General features: G+C 54.2%; 1 protein-coding gene across 2 annotated transcripts in view; it reads left to right on the top strand.

Annotated features, from left to right (window-relative positions):
• Nucleotides 1–10,083, top strand: part of PTPA (protein phosphatase 2 phosphatase activator) — a 28,277-nt gene extending 18,194 nt beyond the window's left edge. For both annotated transcript variants that reach the window (XM_085312044.1, XM_085312045.1), the window contains exons 9-10: nucleotides 1,442–1,549; nucleotides 7,292–10,083. In XM_085312044.1, coding sequence (XP_085168170.1) covers nucleotides 1,442–1,549; nucleotides 7,292–7,366 — 183 coding nt within the window. In that variant the 3' untranslated portion in view covers nucleotides 7,367–10,083. The remainder of the gene's footprint in view (nucleotides 1–1,441; nucleotides 1,550–7,291) is intronic.
• Nucleotides 10,084–17,443: the final 7,360 nt, after the last annotated feature.

The raw sequence follows: 17,443 nt of genomic DNA, 5'->3' as shown, positions 1-17,443 counted from the left end.
GCGCTCGGGTGCCCGCCGCAGCCAAATCCTCGAGCTCGGTACCGCCCCGGCTCTGCGGGATAACGTTCCGCTTTGTGCATCTGCGCGTTTCATCTCGTGTCTGCGAGGAAAACACGCCCCGCGGAGGGGAGCGGGAACGGCTTAGCGGCTCATCAGTCATCGCCCGGCTCGCAAGAGCCRCGAAGAGGAAGCGGAGATGGGGCTGCGCTCTCCTTGCGGCTGCTCGGGGCAGGCAGAGCCACCGTCCACAGCCCCGAGGTCAGCGGGGGCGAAGCACGTTCTCCTCTGAGCAGCGTTTTCCCCCTCTTTTCCTCCTCTTCTGCTGCCTTTTTTGCAGACTGATGCCACGGCGCAGACCTTGAGAGCAATTTCCCAAAGCGGATTCCTCGGCCTTTCCTTCCTTCCAGCAGGCAGAGGTCTGGGTTCGAAGCTCTTCTCCCACCCTCGCTCTAGGCCCGCGCGCGGGCGGAGGGAAGGGGTTAGCTGCTTAAACCCCAGCCCAAGTCGAGACCCGGAGTCCAAGAGATTCCTGCCTCCCCACGCTCCTTTTCAGCGTGAGCTTCAGCCTTGTGGTTTCTGATGTCATGGGAAATTTGCTCAGTCGAAATGGCTGCGTTATATTTCTTTTTCTCCCTGAGGGTCTGTTTTTGTTCATGGAGGGGAGGAGAGGCAGCTACTCGGGGAATCTACATGCAACTGGCCRTGCTTGCGGCTTCCCTTCCCCCCCTGCCCCCAAGCCCCTCTCCCTGCGAGGAGAAAGGCTGGAGTTTAGGGAAAAAAAAAAATCAGTGTCTGCTGCAAGCTGGCAACTCGCAGCTCTGGAGCCCGTTTGCAGAGGGGGACTCGAGTGCGGCTGCCGTCCGCTCCGCTCCTGCCTCCCCCGCAGCTCGAGGCAGGTGCGGAGTGGGCTGCGGACGCTAGAGCTGCTGCCAACCTGCGCTGCCCTCTRTATTCAGGGAAGGCAGCGGCCGTTGTCGCTGCTGCTTGTTGTTGATCTGAATGGGGAATGAGTCATTTTCTTGGAAAGCCCAGCAGTGCTGCGCTGGGAGGTTTCTGGGTAGAATAGGAACAGCGTTGAGCCAAGCTCTACTGGGGGGGGGGGAATGGGAGTTGTGTGTGTGTGTGTGTGTTTTTTTTAATGCAGTTATTAAAAAGGAGGTGTGTAGAGCRAGATCTGATTAGAAGAAAAGTGTGGCAAGAAAAAGATTTAGCGTTGTCCAGGAGGGGGGAGCTGAATTGCCACTACTTAATGCGATGTGGCTGCCGCAGGAGGCAGTGCGGAAGGACAGAGGGAGGGGACGGCGCAGCGAGGTGCTTGCTGCGTGGGTCACGGTGCCTGGTGGGAATGTTTGCTTGGAGAGACTGTGATCGTGAGTCACTGCCGGTGCGCAAACTTCCCGGCTGGCCGAGCTCCCTCAGCCCCTCTCTGGATCTCTTTCAGATGAAGACGGGCCCCTTCGCTGAGCACTCCAACCAACTCTGGAACATCAGCGCGGTACCTTCCTGGTCCAAGGTGAACCAGGGCCTCATCCGCATGTACAAGGCAGAGGTGAGCACCGTGGGCAGCGGGAGGCTGAGTCAGCCTTGCCTGCTTGGCTGTACGACTCCTCCCTTCCACTTCACTGCAGATCAGCTCTGCTGCTGCCTGCATGCCTGCTCCTTGGCCTAGGATCCCTTTCACGGCCAGTTGCTGGCCCTCGCTGAACGTGGCTCGGGTGCCCTTGGCTTGCATCCCATGCAGGTGCTGCTGGCTGGAAGGAGGCTCCTGCCTGCCCTGTGTTTGCCCCAAAACCAGTCCCTGAACTGTCCTTTCCTTGCAGACGTGACTCTGCCATTGCTTGTCTTTCCATTATGAAAGTTGCAAGTGTCTGAATTAGGGCCAATGTCTTGACATGTTTATTTTTCTGGTCCCTGCACTGCAATTGCTCCAATTGGAGGCAAATTAATTTAAGTTTTCATTACTTGTTTCAAGAAATCCAGAGMAGCCTGAACACTTGCTATGGACCTCACCTTCCTGCGAGTCCTGTCTGGGCAGCCAAGGCCGTGGCTATCTACCACAGCTAGGCCAGCCTYCATCCTCCAGAGCACTGCTGGCACTGCCCCAAAAGGCTTTCCTGGTGAACCCTGACTTGGGGAACTGGGCATTTTGGCTGTCCCTTATCTCTCCTTCCTGTTAGAGCTAACCYTGAACTTGAGGAAGCAGGACAGGAACTGCCACATCTGGGCCTCCTGAGGGAGCTGGCTGAGAGGCAGCTTCTCTTGCTGGGAAGGCCAGGGCCATACTGGCTATGCAGGGAGATGCTGGCTTTGCTAGATGCTCCCGAAGGAGGAAGGACAGCACAGCTGGTCCTGGAGGCAAGCCAGTCCCCAAAAGTAAGGCTTGAAAGAGTCAGTCCTATACCCTGTGGTCTCTGGTTAGGTGAGCCATGCTCCTGTTTCTGGACCATAAGGTGGAGGCTTGGTGGGCAGCTCCACTCAGGCCCAGTGCACAAAGGGGTTAACTGCGCCAAAGTGGCGCGCTCCCTCCCCCACCCCTTCCTCTGCACTTCACATCCTGTGTTTAGGTTCCAGGCCACATACCTCTCTAATCTGTGAGGTGTCACTCCCAGGCCCAGCGGCTCCTTCCGCCCTCAGCTCAGCTTTCCTTCAGCAGCCTCCAAGGAGTGGAGCTGGGCTGGGGGTCAACCCCTGCAGCTCCTCAGCTGGGTGCCTCTGTGCTGTTCCTCCCAGTTTGCCCTGGCCCAGAGCTTTGTTGCTGGCCAGAGGTGTTGCCTGTTGGGGAAACCCCAGGTTGGATGCTCTCATATGGAAATTGGGGGGTCTGGAGGGAAGGCCCCAGCCCTGAGAGCACTGTTAAAGTCAAATGTAGGTTCTCTAACCTCTAGAGCCTGAGCGAAGCCTGCTGCTGCCTTTACGTCCCTGTCTTGGTCATCTGCCTCCTTTGGGCTGATTCTTTCCTGTGCTGTTCAAGTGCTCCCGTCTGGCACTCTACGTGCCCTGTACCATGTGGGTGCTCCCGCCTTGTGTACTGTGTACTCTGCAGGAGGTGGTGTGCCCACAGTGCACTGTGCRTGTCTGCTCACGTCTTAGGGTCACCACGTTCTGACAGATATACTTGGGCCGCTGGGGACAGCACAGCCTTGGGATCATCTGAAGGGGATTATAATGTATGTTCCTTCTCCTGGGAAAAGCTCTGGCCATTTCTAGSTGCACTGAAGGCTCCAGCATTGACTGTTTGTGTGACATGGTCTTCTCTGGAGGCCTTGACCTCTTCTAAGTAGCAGATGACATTATGGACACTGATGTAGGCTAAGAAACTATTGACTATGGCCCAAACTGCTGCATGGCTTAAATTTAGCCTTTTGTTCAAATAATGCCTGCAGATCTTTGAGGAATATTAGTCTCATTTCCTAAGCATGTAGCTCTTGCACAGCAGAGCGCTCTTTTGACACTGCACTGTGCCTCTGCTCACCTGGGATGGGGGGAGAGGAGAGAGGGACTCTGGCTGAAGAATCAGCACTGATTCCTTGTATTTGTTCTGAGGAGTCTAGCGCTCCACAGCTGACTCATGTGGTTCTTGCTAGCTTGGGAGAAGAGAGAAGCGTGGAGATGGCAGTGTAGTAGGGCAGAGCTTTTTGTTATGGGTGTGCTTGGCCATGCAGTTTTGACCAGCACATTTGCAACTAGGGGATCTTTTTGAATGATATTTTGGGAAGGACCTGATATTTGGGAATCACCGAGGCTTCTTCCTTCGAAAAGGGAATCCTTTTAGGGTGTCTCAGACTAGRCATGCACAGTCACTCTTGAATATCTTGTCTATTTGCTACTGGCTCTTGCAAGTTTCTGCCCGCTGTTTCCAGCTGTGTTGTCTTTGCTTTCTCAGTCTCTCTCCTATTACCTACTGCCAACTTTAGCAGAAGGTAAGTGAGCTAGCAGCCCCCAACTGCTGACTCGAGTCTTTGTCCAGCTCAAGGCAGGCAGCTTCTGTTGACAGTTTGTGGCAGCAAAGAGGTGGTAGATTTGTGTCTGTGGTGTTGCTTTATGTCTGAATGGCTAGAGTGAGAACAAGATTTCCCCCTGTCCCCTTCCATCTCCACACTCTAATCACTTGTTGCAATTAGATCAGATGAAATCTGGAGGCTCCAGCCAGTGATGTTCCAGCTCCTTAGCACTTCTGGGGGTAACTGAGAAGTGCTTGGGAGCCTGACCGTGCCAACTGTGGTCAGGCTTGAGTGGAGCCAGTAGAGTGAAAGGGTCACTCAATAGAAGCTGGCTAGGAGAAATCAAATCTTTACGTGCAGTCAACCTTCATTTGGTAGAAGTGGGGCAATTCCCAGGCTTGGCTTGTTTAAGAAGCAGTCTGGCCACTTTGTCTCTTCTCTGTCTCCTCTATGGGGATGACTTTAAGCAGCCAACACAAAGCCCAGATGAGTCCATGTGACTGGGAGCTCTTGTCTGGATCCAGGCACTCCAGGGTGCTTGCTTCAAGGTCTATGGATGGGCAAGAGATTAAAGACAACGTGTCTTCTGCTCTGTATRTTTATGGAATCTCAAATGTGTCTAGTTATAATATAAATGTAATGGGTGAAGAAGAGTTCCCTTGGAAGTGCAAGGGCTTTTCTTATTCTCTCCATCAAAGGCGAGTGAAGAAGTCAACAGAATGGAGTGTGGTTACAGCAGCAGCCTTGATGTTTTCCCCTGAGACTGCTTTTGAGTCTCCTGACCTTTCCTTCTCTGCTGCAGTCAGATAGGAAATACTTTCCATTGTAACAAATCTAGTCCCAGTTCCATCTTTAAAGGTTGAACTTGATGCATGAATCTAGCTTCCTCAGTCRAGTCCCAAGCAGGCTTTCAGCACAATAGGGATGATGAGAAGAAAGAATAAACCTGTCYTTCCAAGCGCAGCATGTTAGTGTGTGAGATGCATCAGTTTCACCTACAAGCGGTGGGAGGAGGGTCCTGTTTCTTGGCACCTCTAATAATCCGGTAAATTTGTGCTAGTCCTGCTGGATGTAGGAAGAGGAATTTCTCTGCTTGCCTACTCTTGGGCAATCAGTACGTTTGCTAGGGTGGATACCAGTTCTTCCCAGTAGTGGTAAAGATGTTTCATTAGGAGCCCTAACCAGTTCAGTCTTCCATGGGACTTCTTGGAGCTACTTGGGATGCCATTTTTAGCTATCAGTATCTCAAATATATATTTCCCCATCCTTCTTTCACGCCACTGTGTTCCAACACTGCATCCTCTGAGGGTTCCTCTATCACTGGTAGTGCTGGGAGATGGTGGCTGCTCTGCCCCATGCATTGGAAAGCTTTGAAGGTGATGTGCCCTAATGGGTACAAGACTTGCTTCTTTTTGGTGTGCTGCCCTGGAGGTTTCCTGCATAGCTCTTATTCCTCAGGAATGGGTGCAGCCATGCTGTACTTTTGCCATTGCCAAATTTGTTTTTGGCTCCAGAGTGCTTGCAAGCAGTTCAGTTATACTAGAAGTTGCCTGACCTCTGTCTCGAACTGGAATACCACAGGCCTGGGCTTCTGAGCGCAAATCCCACTGCTTCCCCATGACGCCAGCACGTGGGCAAGCTGCCTGCCACTGGCTGTGCCCTGCATTGGGGTAAAGGGCTGCCCTCAGCACACCAGGTCCTCCCTATCGCCAGAGCCAGTGTCTCAGCACTCACTAGGGTCTCCTCTCTGCAGCGGGTCCRGCTTGGCTCCATGGAGGGCGCGAGGCTCTTTTATGTGGAATGGATTGTTGTGACTAATGGGTGGCTCTTGCCTCCCTTCAGTATGAAGGAATGATGCTTTGAAAGAAGTACCTAGAGGAACAGGCCGTGCATCTCATCTCTGGGGCCTGCCTGGGAGGCTGTTGGTTACAGGCAGAAGCTGGTATGGCCCTGATACCTTCTCGTGATTAGGTCTGCAGCCAGTGGGTAACTGGAGGTGTCTACCTGATGCAGCAAGGAGTCTGCTGTGTACCGTCCCATCCTACCCCTGAGCAGATGCTACTTGTGCCAAGGACTTGCTGACTTGCTAGGACTAGATAGACTTCTATTAATTGTTTTTCTTACAGGTAGCTGCTGTRCTTTGCATGTACTTCATGTCTGCTCTAGAATAGGACTCCCATAAGCAGGTTCATGCCTCAACTAGGGCAGGGGAAAGGCTCTTCTTCCAAGACACAGAGCGCTTGTGTTTCTTTTCTCCTTGTCATACTATGTCATCTAGGGAGACAGTGAGAAGGTGGCCACAGTCTTGTTAGCTGTGCCTCCAGAACCCTTGTAGATGAGTCCCCATTGCACCCAGTGATGTGATGTACAACCCTCCTGTTTAGCACAGGGTTTTAGGGCTAACATGGGTGATGTTAGTGAGATGTAGATGATTGATYGACACACATGTTTTGTTGAAGTTTGCGTGGCTGGAGCTGAGCCTGGACAGGGTGTTCGAGGCTGTGTGTGGGTTTTGGGCAGTCTAAATCTGTAATGACTCAAGAAAACACAACTTGAAGGGCTATGCCAGGCGTGTTCTGGCAAACTTTGATGTGGTTATAGACCACAGTCACTGGCCTTCCTGCCCTGACAGAAAGGTGAGCAGGAGGGGATGTATGCTTAGAGGCTGGTTCTTCTGGCACAGAGCCCTGTCTTAGCTGAAATCCCTAGAGAAAGCTGAGCTCAGCTACTTTATAATGGACATGTGTGATTGAGCTGTGATCCATACCCTSTCTATCCTTACTCTGCGATGGGGGTGGGAATTTCAGGAAAGAAGGTTAGCTCGGAAGGCAGAGGTCTTAAACCATAGCAGCCAAATCAGCAGTGTTTCTTTACCAAAGACTTGAGAGTCTGGAAGGCAATTTGAGCAGTCCTTCATGACTGCAAGATGGTGCCTCAAATCTAGAGTGTGAGCACCATTCTGGGGRAGGAGAGTCTTTTCCCAAGGAGGTTTCTGCCGTTCTCAAGGGATATGTAGGGTGAAGCTCTTCAAAGAGATCAGCTAAAGCAGTGAGGAGTGGCTGGTGTAAATATGCCTCCTCTGCTCATGCTCCAGGCTGAATTTCGTCAAGGCTTGGGCTTAAGGGAAGGGGACGAGGATACAAAGTGTTCYTGGGCTAAAGAGCCTGGTGGAAGCTAGTGGTGAGAGACATCAGTTTGATCCCACATACAAGCCGCTGCTCTGCCTAGAGCTGAGCTGAGCTATCCTGTGCTCACTGCCTCCTGACCCTGGCGGCAGGATGTGGCTCTGACTGTGTGTTTAAGGTGGAAATGTCTCCTGAATTCATCCCTCTTTATCTCCCCTCCTGCAGTGCTTGGAGAAGTTTCCTGTGATCCAGCACTTCAAGTTTGGCAGCCTGCTCCCCATCCAGCCTGTGACGTCCTAAGGATGCTGCAGGAGGAGTCGAGGCAGCGGAGGCGTAGCGCGGCGCTCTTCCTCTTCCCCTCACCCCTTCCTCATCACCTGGCCTGCCGCACAGCCCATCCATTCCTGCACATCCTCATCGGCAACCACAGATCCAAAGCACTCTTCGGCCTTGCACGGGAGACGGGACTAAGAGCGACTCCTCCTGCAAGTCCCCGCCATGGGGATCTCTCACAAGTGACCAAGCCAGGGCTGTGCTTCTCCGCCCTGCCGTGGGCAGCAGGACTCCTGTCTGCGGATCTGGGCATGCAAACAGGGTTTGAGCAGGGGCTGCCTCGTGGAGAAGGCCTTCTGCTTTCCTTCCTGGGAGGAAGGGGGTGGGGAGGGGAGGAAGGCACGGGTTCTGGGCAGCAGTAACTGCAATTTCCCGTTTCAATTTCACTGAAGTTTCCTGTTGGTGTTTGGTTTGGGAAACCACTGTGAGGGGTGAGGTGTGAGCCTGCACCTGTTTGTATGCAGCCGCCTTTGCTTGCATGGGGTGTTCTTAAAAGGGTAAAGGAAGTTGTAGGGAAGGTCAGTGGGTTGCTGGAAGCCCAGGGTGACATCTCTCCCTTATTCTGGGTAAGGAAAGCCATCTTCCTCCTCCCTCCATCTCTCCTGCAGGGTTCCCTGAGTCTTCCTTTCACATCACCATCTCTTCTCTAAGGTGAAGCTAGGAGCCTTGTGGGCTGCAGGGATCTAAACTGGCTCCATAACTGGAGCCAAGGTCTCCAGAAGGCCCCAGCTCTGTGGGAGTGGCTATGCAAAGACACAGCTTGAGCAGAGCTGGGTCAGGCTCCCTCCCCTCTGTAGYGGGGACAAAACCTCACATGTTCTTACACATTCGTTGCTGTTTAGGGATCAGCTGGGTCCTGCCCTGCCTTCTGCACTGCCCTTTTCCTTCTAGGCGCTTTGCTGCCCTGCAGCTGGGCTGGCCTCAGTGGCACGAGGTGACTGTGGCTGCTACTGCTTGGTCATAAATTGTAGTGACAGCCCCATAGCAAAGGGATTTTCCCATGAAGCAGCATGTTCCCCAGCACTTTCAGGGAGGCATGCCCAGAGCAAAGGCGCCATGGGGGCAAGCATGCAGCTTTACATATATTTATAAAACAGTGCTAAAGCGCATAAATAGACGAGGACAACTATTTACATCTGGAGAAAGCTCTTTCCTTTCCTCATTGTCTGCTGGTGCTGCTGTACTGGTCCTCAGATGGAGGGACCACACATCCAGTACCACGAGCAGCAGCGTCCGGAAGGCAGGTGAATGAATGGGGRCACGATCCAGACCATACTGACACTATTACTAGGAGGGCAGAAGCTATTGGTGGTGAGTTTGAGAGGAGCTGTCATGTCCACATGTCTGACCAGGGTGCTCCAGAAGTTCTGGCTGGTGGTGGGGGCTCTTTCTCCTTGGGGTTCCCATGCTGGGTGTGGAGGTGAGAATGATCTGGCCCAGTGTTTGCTGGATGTTGGGGACAGCGGGGATCCTTTCCCTGGCATTGTCCTGGGCTGCACAGAGGGGGCTGGTGCTACCTTCAGTCAGGCTGCTCAGCTTTTGGTGCTGCACTGCTTTACTGTTACTGTTGGGGGGAGCCTGTTTTCATTTCTCTTTTTTTATTTATTTTTTTAACTATTTTTCGCTGCCAGACCTAGCTACGCGCTCTTATAAAAGGTTCTCTCAGATGCTATGGGGAGGGAGAGCAAGAAGAGTCTAAGAGGCAGTGAGATGCAGGTGTCTGTAGAGCTAAAGCAGAGCTTTCTATCTGGCACTGCTACTGTCCTGTCTCCTCCACTGCTTGGCCAGGGGCAGTTTGTCATCTGTGTGGGACAGTAGCAAGCTTTCTACCTAAAGCAACTTTACAGAATTGCATTTTAAATGGAAGTGAAGGAGACTCWAGTCTTACTCCTAAATCATTCATGGGATGTGTGTGTCAATTCRGCTTTCTAAATAAATCCACTCGAGGAGTGGTGCTGCCTTGCTTCTTGGGACCTGAGTGGTCTGTTTCTGGTGGAGCAGTTCAGCAGCCCCAACCTGGAGCAGGAAACTCGGGCTTCTCGGGCTTTGTCCCCTCTCCCTGCTGATGGCTTTTGACAAGTGCCACGAGGCTGCAAACAGCTGTACAGCATCTGGGCAGTGCTGGTTTTCAAGGTTTCTCAAAGCTTCCCTGGGGATTTGAACTTGTCTCTCCCAGTAATTTTATGGAAATGGGGCTTCTGTGTAAAAAGGTGAATGGAAAGGTTGACACCCACACTCCAGATGCAGGGRGGGACACCAAGGATGTGACACAGAGCACCAGAAAAAGGGTAGGGAGGTGTTTCCTTCCACTGCAGCTGCATCCAGGGGAGTACGTGTACCTGGGCTTGGGACTTCCCAAGGAAGTAGGAAGAGGCTTATGTGGAGCTCTGTTTCTTGCTTTCCTGAGTCTGCATATTTGTCCTATTAGGGATTTTTGGACCTTATGCRGTTAATTCATGTTTGGATCGCATCAACCCACTTGGGATGTGCCCCCTGTAGCGTGACAGTTGGCTGCTCATGTTCCTCCAACTCCCACCAGCATCCACTGCTGGCCCACGGGGCTCTGCTCCTCTCTCAGTAGGTCTGCATATGTAGCRGTGCCCAGGGCTGCTCGATGTCTAAAGCAGTGCTCCCCCACCTCCAATGTTGTGGTTTTAATTAAAATCCCTGTGTTTTGCACCGGTGACTGTGTTGGTCTCTCTTGGACTAGAGTTTGCTCCTGCTTTGGGGTCCTTTGGGAGCTGAGCCACCAAAGCTGGTGGCTGTAGCCTTTGGCAGGGGGTAGAGGCTTTCTGGAAGCACTTGRTGTTTTGGTGGTTGGTCTTTTCTTTGCACCAAAACTGACTTATTTAACTGCATGAAGCATCTATATTCAGACTGACTTTATATCCTTGCTGGTCTATCTCTTTCTGTCATACATTGTTTTATTTATTTCACTTCTTTGATATGTCCAGTCTCCCTCTCTCACACGTTGGACCTGGAAGGTGGGTAATGTGTGAAGCCTGCTATAGGCTAGCAAATCTCTTGAAGATTGGACACTCTCAAAACCAAAGCATGCATGAGTCTTGATCTTGGGGCAAGATGAGAACTGGAACCCTTTTTCTTAAGATGTTTTTCCTGTCCTGCTGACTCAGGACTTCCAGCACCAGTTGAGCTCAGTGATTTTGTCGGATTTTTACGGAAAATTGTGCCTGGATCTTCTCAGGATCAGCTGGAGCAAGTAGATGTCTAACAAATGCTAGTTTTCTTGTCACTAGGTTACATCCCTTCCTTCCACACAGGCCAACTGTGAGTATGTGTTGCTAAAAGTGGAAGCAGACTGGAGGGGTGGATGGTGAACAGTAAATGTTGTCTTAGATCCCAGATGTTTTCCTTGAAGGTACSTGAATTTGTCATAAAAGTGTCCCCTGGTGAGTGTGACGCACTAGTGAAGGGGAAGCAGGCATGACGTAGTCTGGGTTTCTCCCCCGTCTTGCCTCCCAGCCAATGCAGGTTTTCAAACAGTGTTCAGAACTGGACTCTTTGGGGTTGAAMCCCCCTTGGCTAGTTCACGAGAGGGTCCATCCAACAGCTGCCACGCRTTCCCTTGGGCAGGATGCCTTTTGCAAATCGCCCTCAACCTTCCTCTGTCTCTCTCCTCRCAGCCCTTCTTTGTAAATGATCATTCATCACAGCGAGTAATAAATGAAGAGTTGAGAGAAGCAGCCTCGTACAATGATAGTAGTAAAAGAATAAAAAAAAAATGGGAGCGTCTCATGCCATTGTTGCTGGGTTAACTTGTCCCTGGTGTGTGGCTGAATTCCAYTATATAGCGCTGGGTTCCCGCAATAAAACAAACAAAGACGTCTCTGCTGCAGGACCAGGATTTGTCAAGTAGTGAGATCCTAGCTGGCGGTTTTCAAGATAAAGACGKGTTTCATACCCCAAGGAACTTGGTTTTGAACCACATGATAGCACTGGGGCTGGCAGAAGCTGGCCACTTCAGAGTACCTAAAACCTGGGTCTGATCCGCTCTAGAAAGTTAGATGTCACCAGAAGCAGTAAAAAGCTTGGAAGAAGATGGGGCTCACCAGCCATGGGAAGGGCATGCAGAGCAAGGAAGGAACAGTGATGTTGACGGCAGAGACAGCACCGTGTCGCTCTAACTACATTGACTTGCCACCTTCAGAGAGGAAAAACTGCGCAGGAGAGAGGCAGAAATGGGCAGGGCGAGAGATGACCGACTTGGCAGTACGGATAACTGCTCACTTAACCAAGGTCAAACTCCACCACTGTGAACACGTCAATGTGGATCTTCCACGATGGAGAAGCACATGGAGGGTCCTATCACTGCCTTGAGGAAGAACTGTCCAGGCCAAGACRCAGAATCTGGTAGGGCTTTCAGAAGTTGTTTCATGCTCTAATAGCAAAGAGGAGAGATTTCAGACCTTTAATGTGACAGACGCAGCTTCTTCGGTAGGTGAATGCTCAGCAATCTTCTCATTGACATCAGGACAAACTCCTTCAGTGTCCTGGGATCAGTCTCATCTTTCTCTGTCACCTATCTTGTACAAATTGTGCCAAACTAGGATTAGCTAAACTGGAAAAGGGCTGCATCCAAATCAGGTAGGATTTAGGCTGAGACATGGCAGGCACCTTCCACTTGGAGCTCTTCTCATTGTGAAGAGCACAATGCTGAGAGCAGGCCCCAAGGTTAGAAAAGGCTTTTGAGGGGGTGGAGTAGGTGCTTTAGGTTGCTATAAAAAGACTGGGCTTGGGAATGTCCACATCGGCTGGCGGTACACAGCATGTAAATACAGTTGTTGCTAAAATTGGAACAAGTCACTCCCCATATTCCCAGCTGCAACTGTAACATGGATAATAAATAACATCAAAATCCCTCATTACAATTTGAGATCCTTGCTGTCTGCAAGCCCGTGGAAATGTGGCGGGTCTCCCGTGGGAACTGCAGTGTGGGGCTCTGATTCAGCGGGGCACTTGAGTGCATTTTTAAGTCCTGCTGGGCAAGTGCTCACTTCCTTATATAAAAATGGATTAAGGATGTGCTTAAGGATTTGCTGAGTCCATAAATGGAGGAAGGAGAGAAAGCAGAGAAGCAGTTCCTTATCAGGTCTTATGTTTCTAAGACACCTGGGAGAAATAAACCCAAGTAGACTGTACAGCAAAAGTCAAGATACCCAAATTATCTATTTTCACATGAATTACTCCCAATTTTATGTGTGGAAACTGGCTTTTTGGAGACCATGAGGTCTACAGTGTTGAAGCCCAATTTGGGGAATGGTTGCATAGCTTTAGGCCGTTTTGCGTACACAGAATTAATGAGGTTCGCCAGCACTGTGCTTTCACAGCCTTAACGTAGAAACAACAGTTTGGTTTCAGCTAGAAATGGTAATACGGCTAAAGGAAATATATGATATGCTCTCACTAAAGGGGCAAACCATTCCGATGTTTCTAAGAGTCAATGTGTCCTATAATGGCTATGAACTGCATAAAATTGGCTGGTGTGGTGGTTATAAAGAAATTCCAGCTGGATATTCTCTATATTCTTTTATTGGTTACTAGCTGATCTCTGAAAGTGAATGTTCTGTGAAGTGTCTTCCATTTTTTGTGTTCAGAGCATATACCTTTAAAAATATTAGTTTAGGTATTACATCTCCCCTTTGAAAAAATTCCCTTGTAGGCAAGAATAAAAGTTACAAAAAGGCTGTTACAGAGATCATCAACTCTCTATTAGATAGCTTGGAATATGCTCCACTAGCACCAGAGTTTAGTCTTCTCCAAATTACTGTAGAGGATTTGACTGTATCTTGCTGATCCATCCACATTTTAATTTCCTCTGCACGGATACATATTGCAGGATGCTGGAAATCCCCAAGCCCACTGGAGCTGCAAGACTGGATGTTTCATCCTGTAACACCAATAAAATGTTAATGCATACTAATAGCAACAGCAAAGGGGTTTATGGAGCGAGCTTGGAAGTATTTTATAATTGCCAGGGTATCCGTGTCACAGAGAATTTGGGGTTAAAGTCATCAAGCATTGCACTTTGTCAGCACAGGCCCYCCTCCACCTCCCCCAAAACACCTCAAACCTATGAATTTTTTGACATTAAAGGTGGAATAAGGGAGGTGATTCCTGGGGGACAGTCTCAACCATAAATTACGTGTACGTGAGAGTGCTGCCCAGTGCTTTGGACAGATTCAAACGATGTGGGCTCAGTTTGCTACTCTTATTGCGGAGCCCCGCTGTAACCTTCACGAAGGGCAGTGCCTCAGTTTCCCACCTGTAGACCAAGAAAAGGACACTGTCCTGCTTTGGAAATCCAGGCATGAGGGCGGTTAAGTAACTAAAATGGAAGGAGGGAAGCGGTGCAGCATTAGCTGGGCTCCCTGCATGTTTCGCACTGGTATTGACGGCACCTGCTCGCGTTTCAGCTCGGCTCAGCCCAGCCTGGTAGCGAGTCCTCGTTTGCTGCTCCCTACAGATACCAAAGATCAACAGATCTGAGCTCTGCGTTGGGGGAAAAGCTTCGCTCCACCACGCAGCTTGTCCTGGGGCTGCTCTCGCTGGAGCTGTCGRCCTTTGGCTGCACCATCGTCCCGCCTGTCCCCACCGCGCATCTCTGGGGTGCTCTGATTGCCGCCCGCTGGCGGTGGAGGACAGCGCGAGCCCGTCGTGGTGGCATCCTGGCGGAAGCAYCGCCGTGGGAGCCGCTGATCCCGCTCAGCTGGCACCGCGATTTCTCACGCCGCACCGGAGCGCTTGGGCTCAGCGGTCCAGGGGCCGACCAGGAAGAGCCTGGATGACCACGGAGCTGCTTTTTTTCATGCAAATGCTCCAAAACCTGGGAATTGTCYGGAGTCTATAGATCCTGAGCCAAGGTACGAGCCAGAGGCATTACCTAAACCGTGAGACAGCGGCGGGCCCAGCTGAAGAAGCTCTCCGTGTAGACGCTCCTGCAACGGCGCCAGGCTGAGTTACTCCATCTGTCGCGCCGGGGGGACAAACCGAAGGCCGAGCCCTCCCCCCCATCGCTTCCCGTCTCCGAGCCGCAGGAACGAGCCCAGCGAACAGCGCGGCGTAAGCTGGGGTCTCTTCTGGTCTTTTTAACCATGTTCTTGCCTTCTGGTTCAGGACGGAGCGGAAGAGCTGGGACGTTTGCGGTGCCGCAGAGAACGCGAGCGCGGCCTTTCCTGGGAGGAGGAGGGGAGCCAGCCGGCGTGGGAGGTGGGTCCCAGCCTGGTGAGCCCACCGGGCTTTCGGGGAGCGGGGAGGGCGCCAGGTCCCTGCCTGGCCCCCGTCCGAGGCCTTCCCGCATCCCGGCCCGGCTCCTGCTGGAAGCCGCCTGCTAAGTGCTGCTTTCCCGTCCCTTACGTGGACACAGGGCTCCCGCRGGAGCAGCCRTCCCGYGGCGCCYRCGTTTGGGGCTTTTGCTCTCCAGCYMCGACGCAAACGTAGCGAGAGGCTTCTGCCAAGGTGCTCTGGAGCCGGGCAGCCGACGGGACCTGGGTCTCCTAGCGGCGTGCTCCCGGCCGCCCCGTTTGCAAACGGGGGCTTGGGAGGAGGAGGAGGCTCTCGGGCAGCACCGCGTCTGCCCTGCCGCACGCGGCGGCGGAGGGGAAGGGAAGCGCAGGAGCTGGCGCTTGTTTTGTTCGGGCTCGCTAGGGAAAAAACAGAAGCTGGAGCGATGCGGGGCGCAGGGCGCTTTGCAAAGAGGGGGGAAAACCCGTGCAGGATTCCAGCAGGGAGAGGCCTTCGGGGGCTGGGAAATAGGYGCTTTTGCGAGCAAACGGTCGTCTTTCAAAGCAGAACCTTCCCCGTTTCCAGTTTCAAAATTCTATTCACATCAACATCCACTTTCATGTTGTAAAACCTGGGGAAAAAAGAAAAAAAGCAGCTATTCACACATTTYGATGGAAAAGCCTCATTTAAGAGAGGAAAGGGGAGGGGGGAGCAACGCTTTTTAGGTAGCTTAAACAACCCAATCCCCCAAAATGAGAAACTGTGGAAACGGTCAGGGACCCGGGAGCAGGCCTGCCCGGCCCCGCGGCTGCGGCCGCGAAGCGAAGCGGCCCTTAGCTTTCCRCCCCGTCCTTAATGGACGTGGCTTTCGCTTTACCCCGGTTAGGAAGAATTAAAAGCGGAGTCGGTCGGGATCGGCTTCGGAAGCGCTTCTCCCCACAGCCGCCGTCGGCGCTTCTTGCGTCCGAGAGCCGGGAGCAGGGGGCACCGTGCAGCCGCCGCGCGGGAGCCGCGCTCCGGCCTCGGGCCGCCTGCGCACGCCRGCAGCCCAGAAGGGACGTCCTGCATCCCGCAAAAGCGACCGGAGGTGGGGATGGAGGAGCAGGGACGTTTCGGGGTGCCTGGTGCAGCGGGGCCGGCAGAGCCCCCYGAGGCCGCGGAGCACAGGTAAGCCCGCTCCCGGTCCGGGTCGTTCGGCTGAGCCGCGGCGTCCCCGCGATGGGCACGCGAGTGGTTGGGCTTTGGGGCTTCCCGGCAGACRGGGACGGGAGGTTCCTCCAGGAGACCCCCGGCTCAGGCTTTGGTGGGAGGGGGTCTGGCCTCTGCTGAGAGCTCGACACGGAACCGGGCCCGTCCGCTCCACGCGGTGCCGTCGGCAAAACGCGGCGCTGGGGCCGGCGGAGGCCCGACTCCGGGAGCAGCGTCGATCAGCAAATCTATAAGCAGGATATAGAACAGCAAAACGTGAATAATTACCGCTCGGGTGCTAATTACGCGGCCTGAGACCGACCCCAACGTACCAACCGCCCCGCCAGCCGGAGCGGCCCCTCCGCCGAGCCGCCGCGTCCCCCGGGGTGCTCGCGCCGGGGTCTCCGCGCGGCAGCGGGTCGAACACCCGCTGGCACCTGCGGGCGCCCGGACGCCTTCTCTGCTCGCTCGCGTTTGAACTGGGGAGCCGGGAAGGGGCCGGCCGGACCCGCGGGGCGCAGGGCAGAGGGGAGGGAGCCGGCGCCGGAGGGCAGAGCCGCATCYGGACACGCGGGGTGAATTTCTGCCCCTGCCCCGGAGCCTTGCGGCAACCTCGGGCGCTTCCAAGGAGCTTTTCCGTGTTGCAAGAGCCTGATCCCAGCTTGACGCCTCCGGGAGCCCCCGTAGCGTGCGGGGACCCCCCCGAGGGGGAGCGAGCACCCCCAGCCCGGGGCGGCTCGTCCCCGACACCCGAGGGAGGTGGAGGAGGCCGCCGGCAGCGTCTCGCCGTCGTGGCCGGGTCCCGGCGCCGTTCGCCGCTCTGCGTTTCGCGGGAAAGGGGCTTGGGCCGGGGGGGGTGCTACCCCCCTTGCAGGCTCAGCGCTCCTGGCAGCATGATTAATTTATCGGGTGCGTATGAATATGCAGATGCGACGCCGCTTCCCAGGTGCCGCGCGCAGCGCTGAGGCCGGGCGGTGGGGTCGTCGCCACCGCCGGCTTAGGCAGAGAAATGTCATGTACTGGGGGGGGGGGGGGGCGGAGTCCCTGTGGCTCCGCGGGGCCGCGGGATCTTTCCCGCACCTCGTACTGCCAGGGATTCGCGTCTGCGTCCCCATCGCGCGCGCGCCCCGTCCCCCACCCCGGCGAGGGGAGCGAAGCCTCTCGGGCAATTTGGATCTTTGCGATTCTTTGCAAGCAACTTTCGCCCCGAGCTGCGGAGAGGGCCGGTGCCCGGGGCGGCGCGCGGGACGCAGGCCGGCGGCCTCCCGGGGGACCGTCCCCCTTCCGCTGGCGACAGAGCCCCGCAGCGCACGCCGCGGCCCCCCCGGCCCTGCTAGTCCCGCTGCCCCCGGGGCCCCGTCCGGCTGCCGCCAGCCCCCGGGAGGAACCGGGGCCGGGRCCGGGACCGCGGGGGTCCCGGGCTCCTCCCGGGTGGCCGGCATATGATATTTGTGGGGGGTTTGGGGTGTTTTTATTTGTTTTGTCACCCAAGCTGAGGCCCAGCTGCCCCCGGGCCTGGCCCCCCGCGCGTTCGCCGCCTCCCGCCGCAGTACAGGGTGCAATAGGGATGGGGGTTTTGGGGGGGCGGTGGGGCAGCCCCGGGAATGGGAGGGG

Source organism: Rhea americana, unplaced genomic scaffold (assembly GCF_003343005.1).
Source record: "Rhea americana isolate MKP2758 unplaced genomic scaffold, rheAme1 scaffold_357, whole genome shotgun sequence".
NCBI classification, from domain to species: Eukaryota; Metazoa; Chordata; class Aves; order Rheiformes; family Rheidae; genus Rhea; species Rhea americana.
The sequence above is the reverse complement of the archived record's forward strand: the minus strand, read 5'-3'. Positions and strand labels throughout refer to the sequence as shown.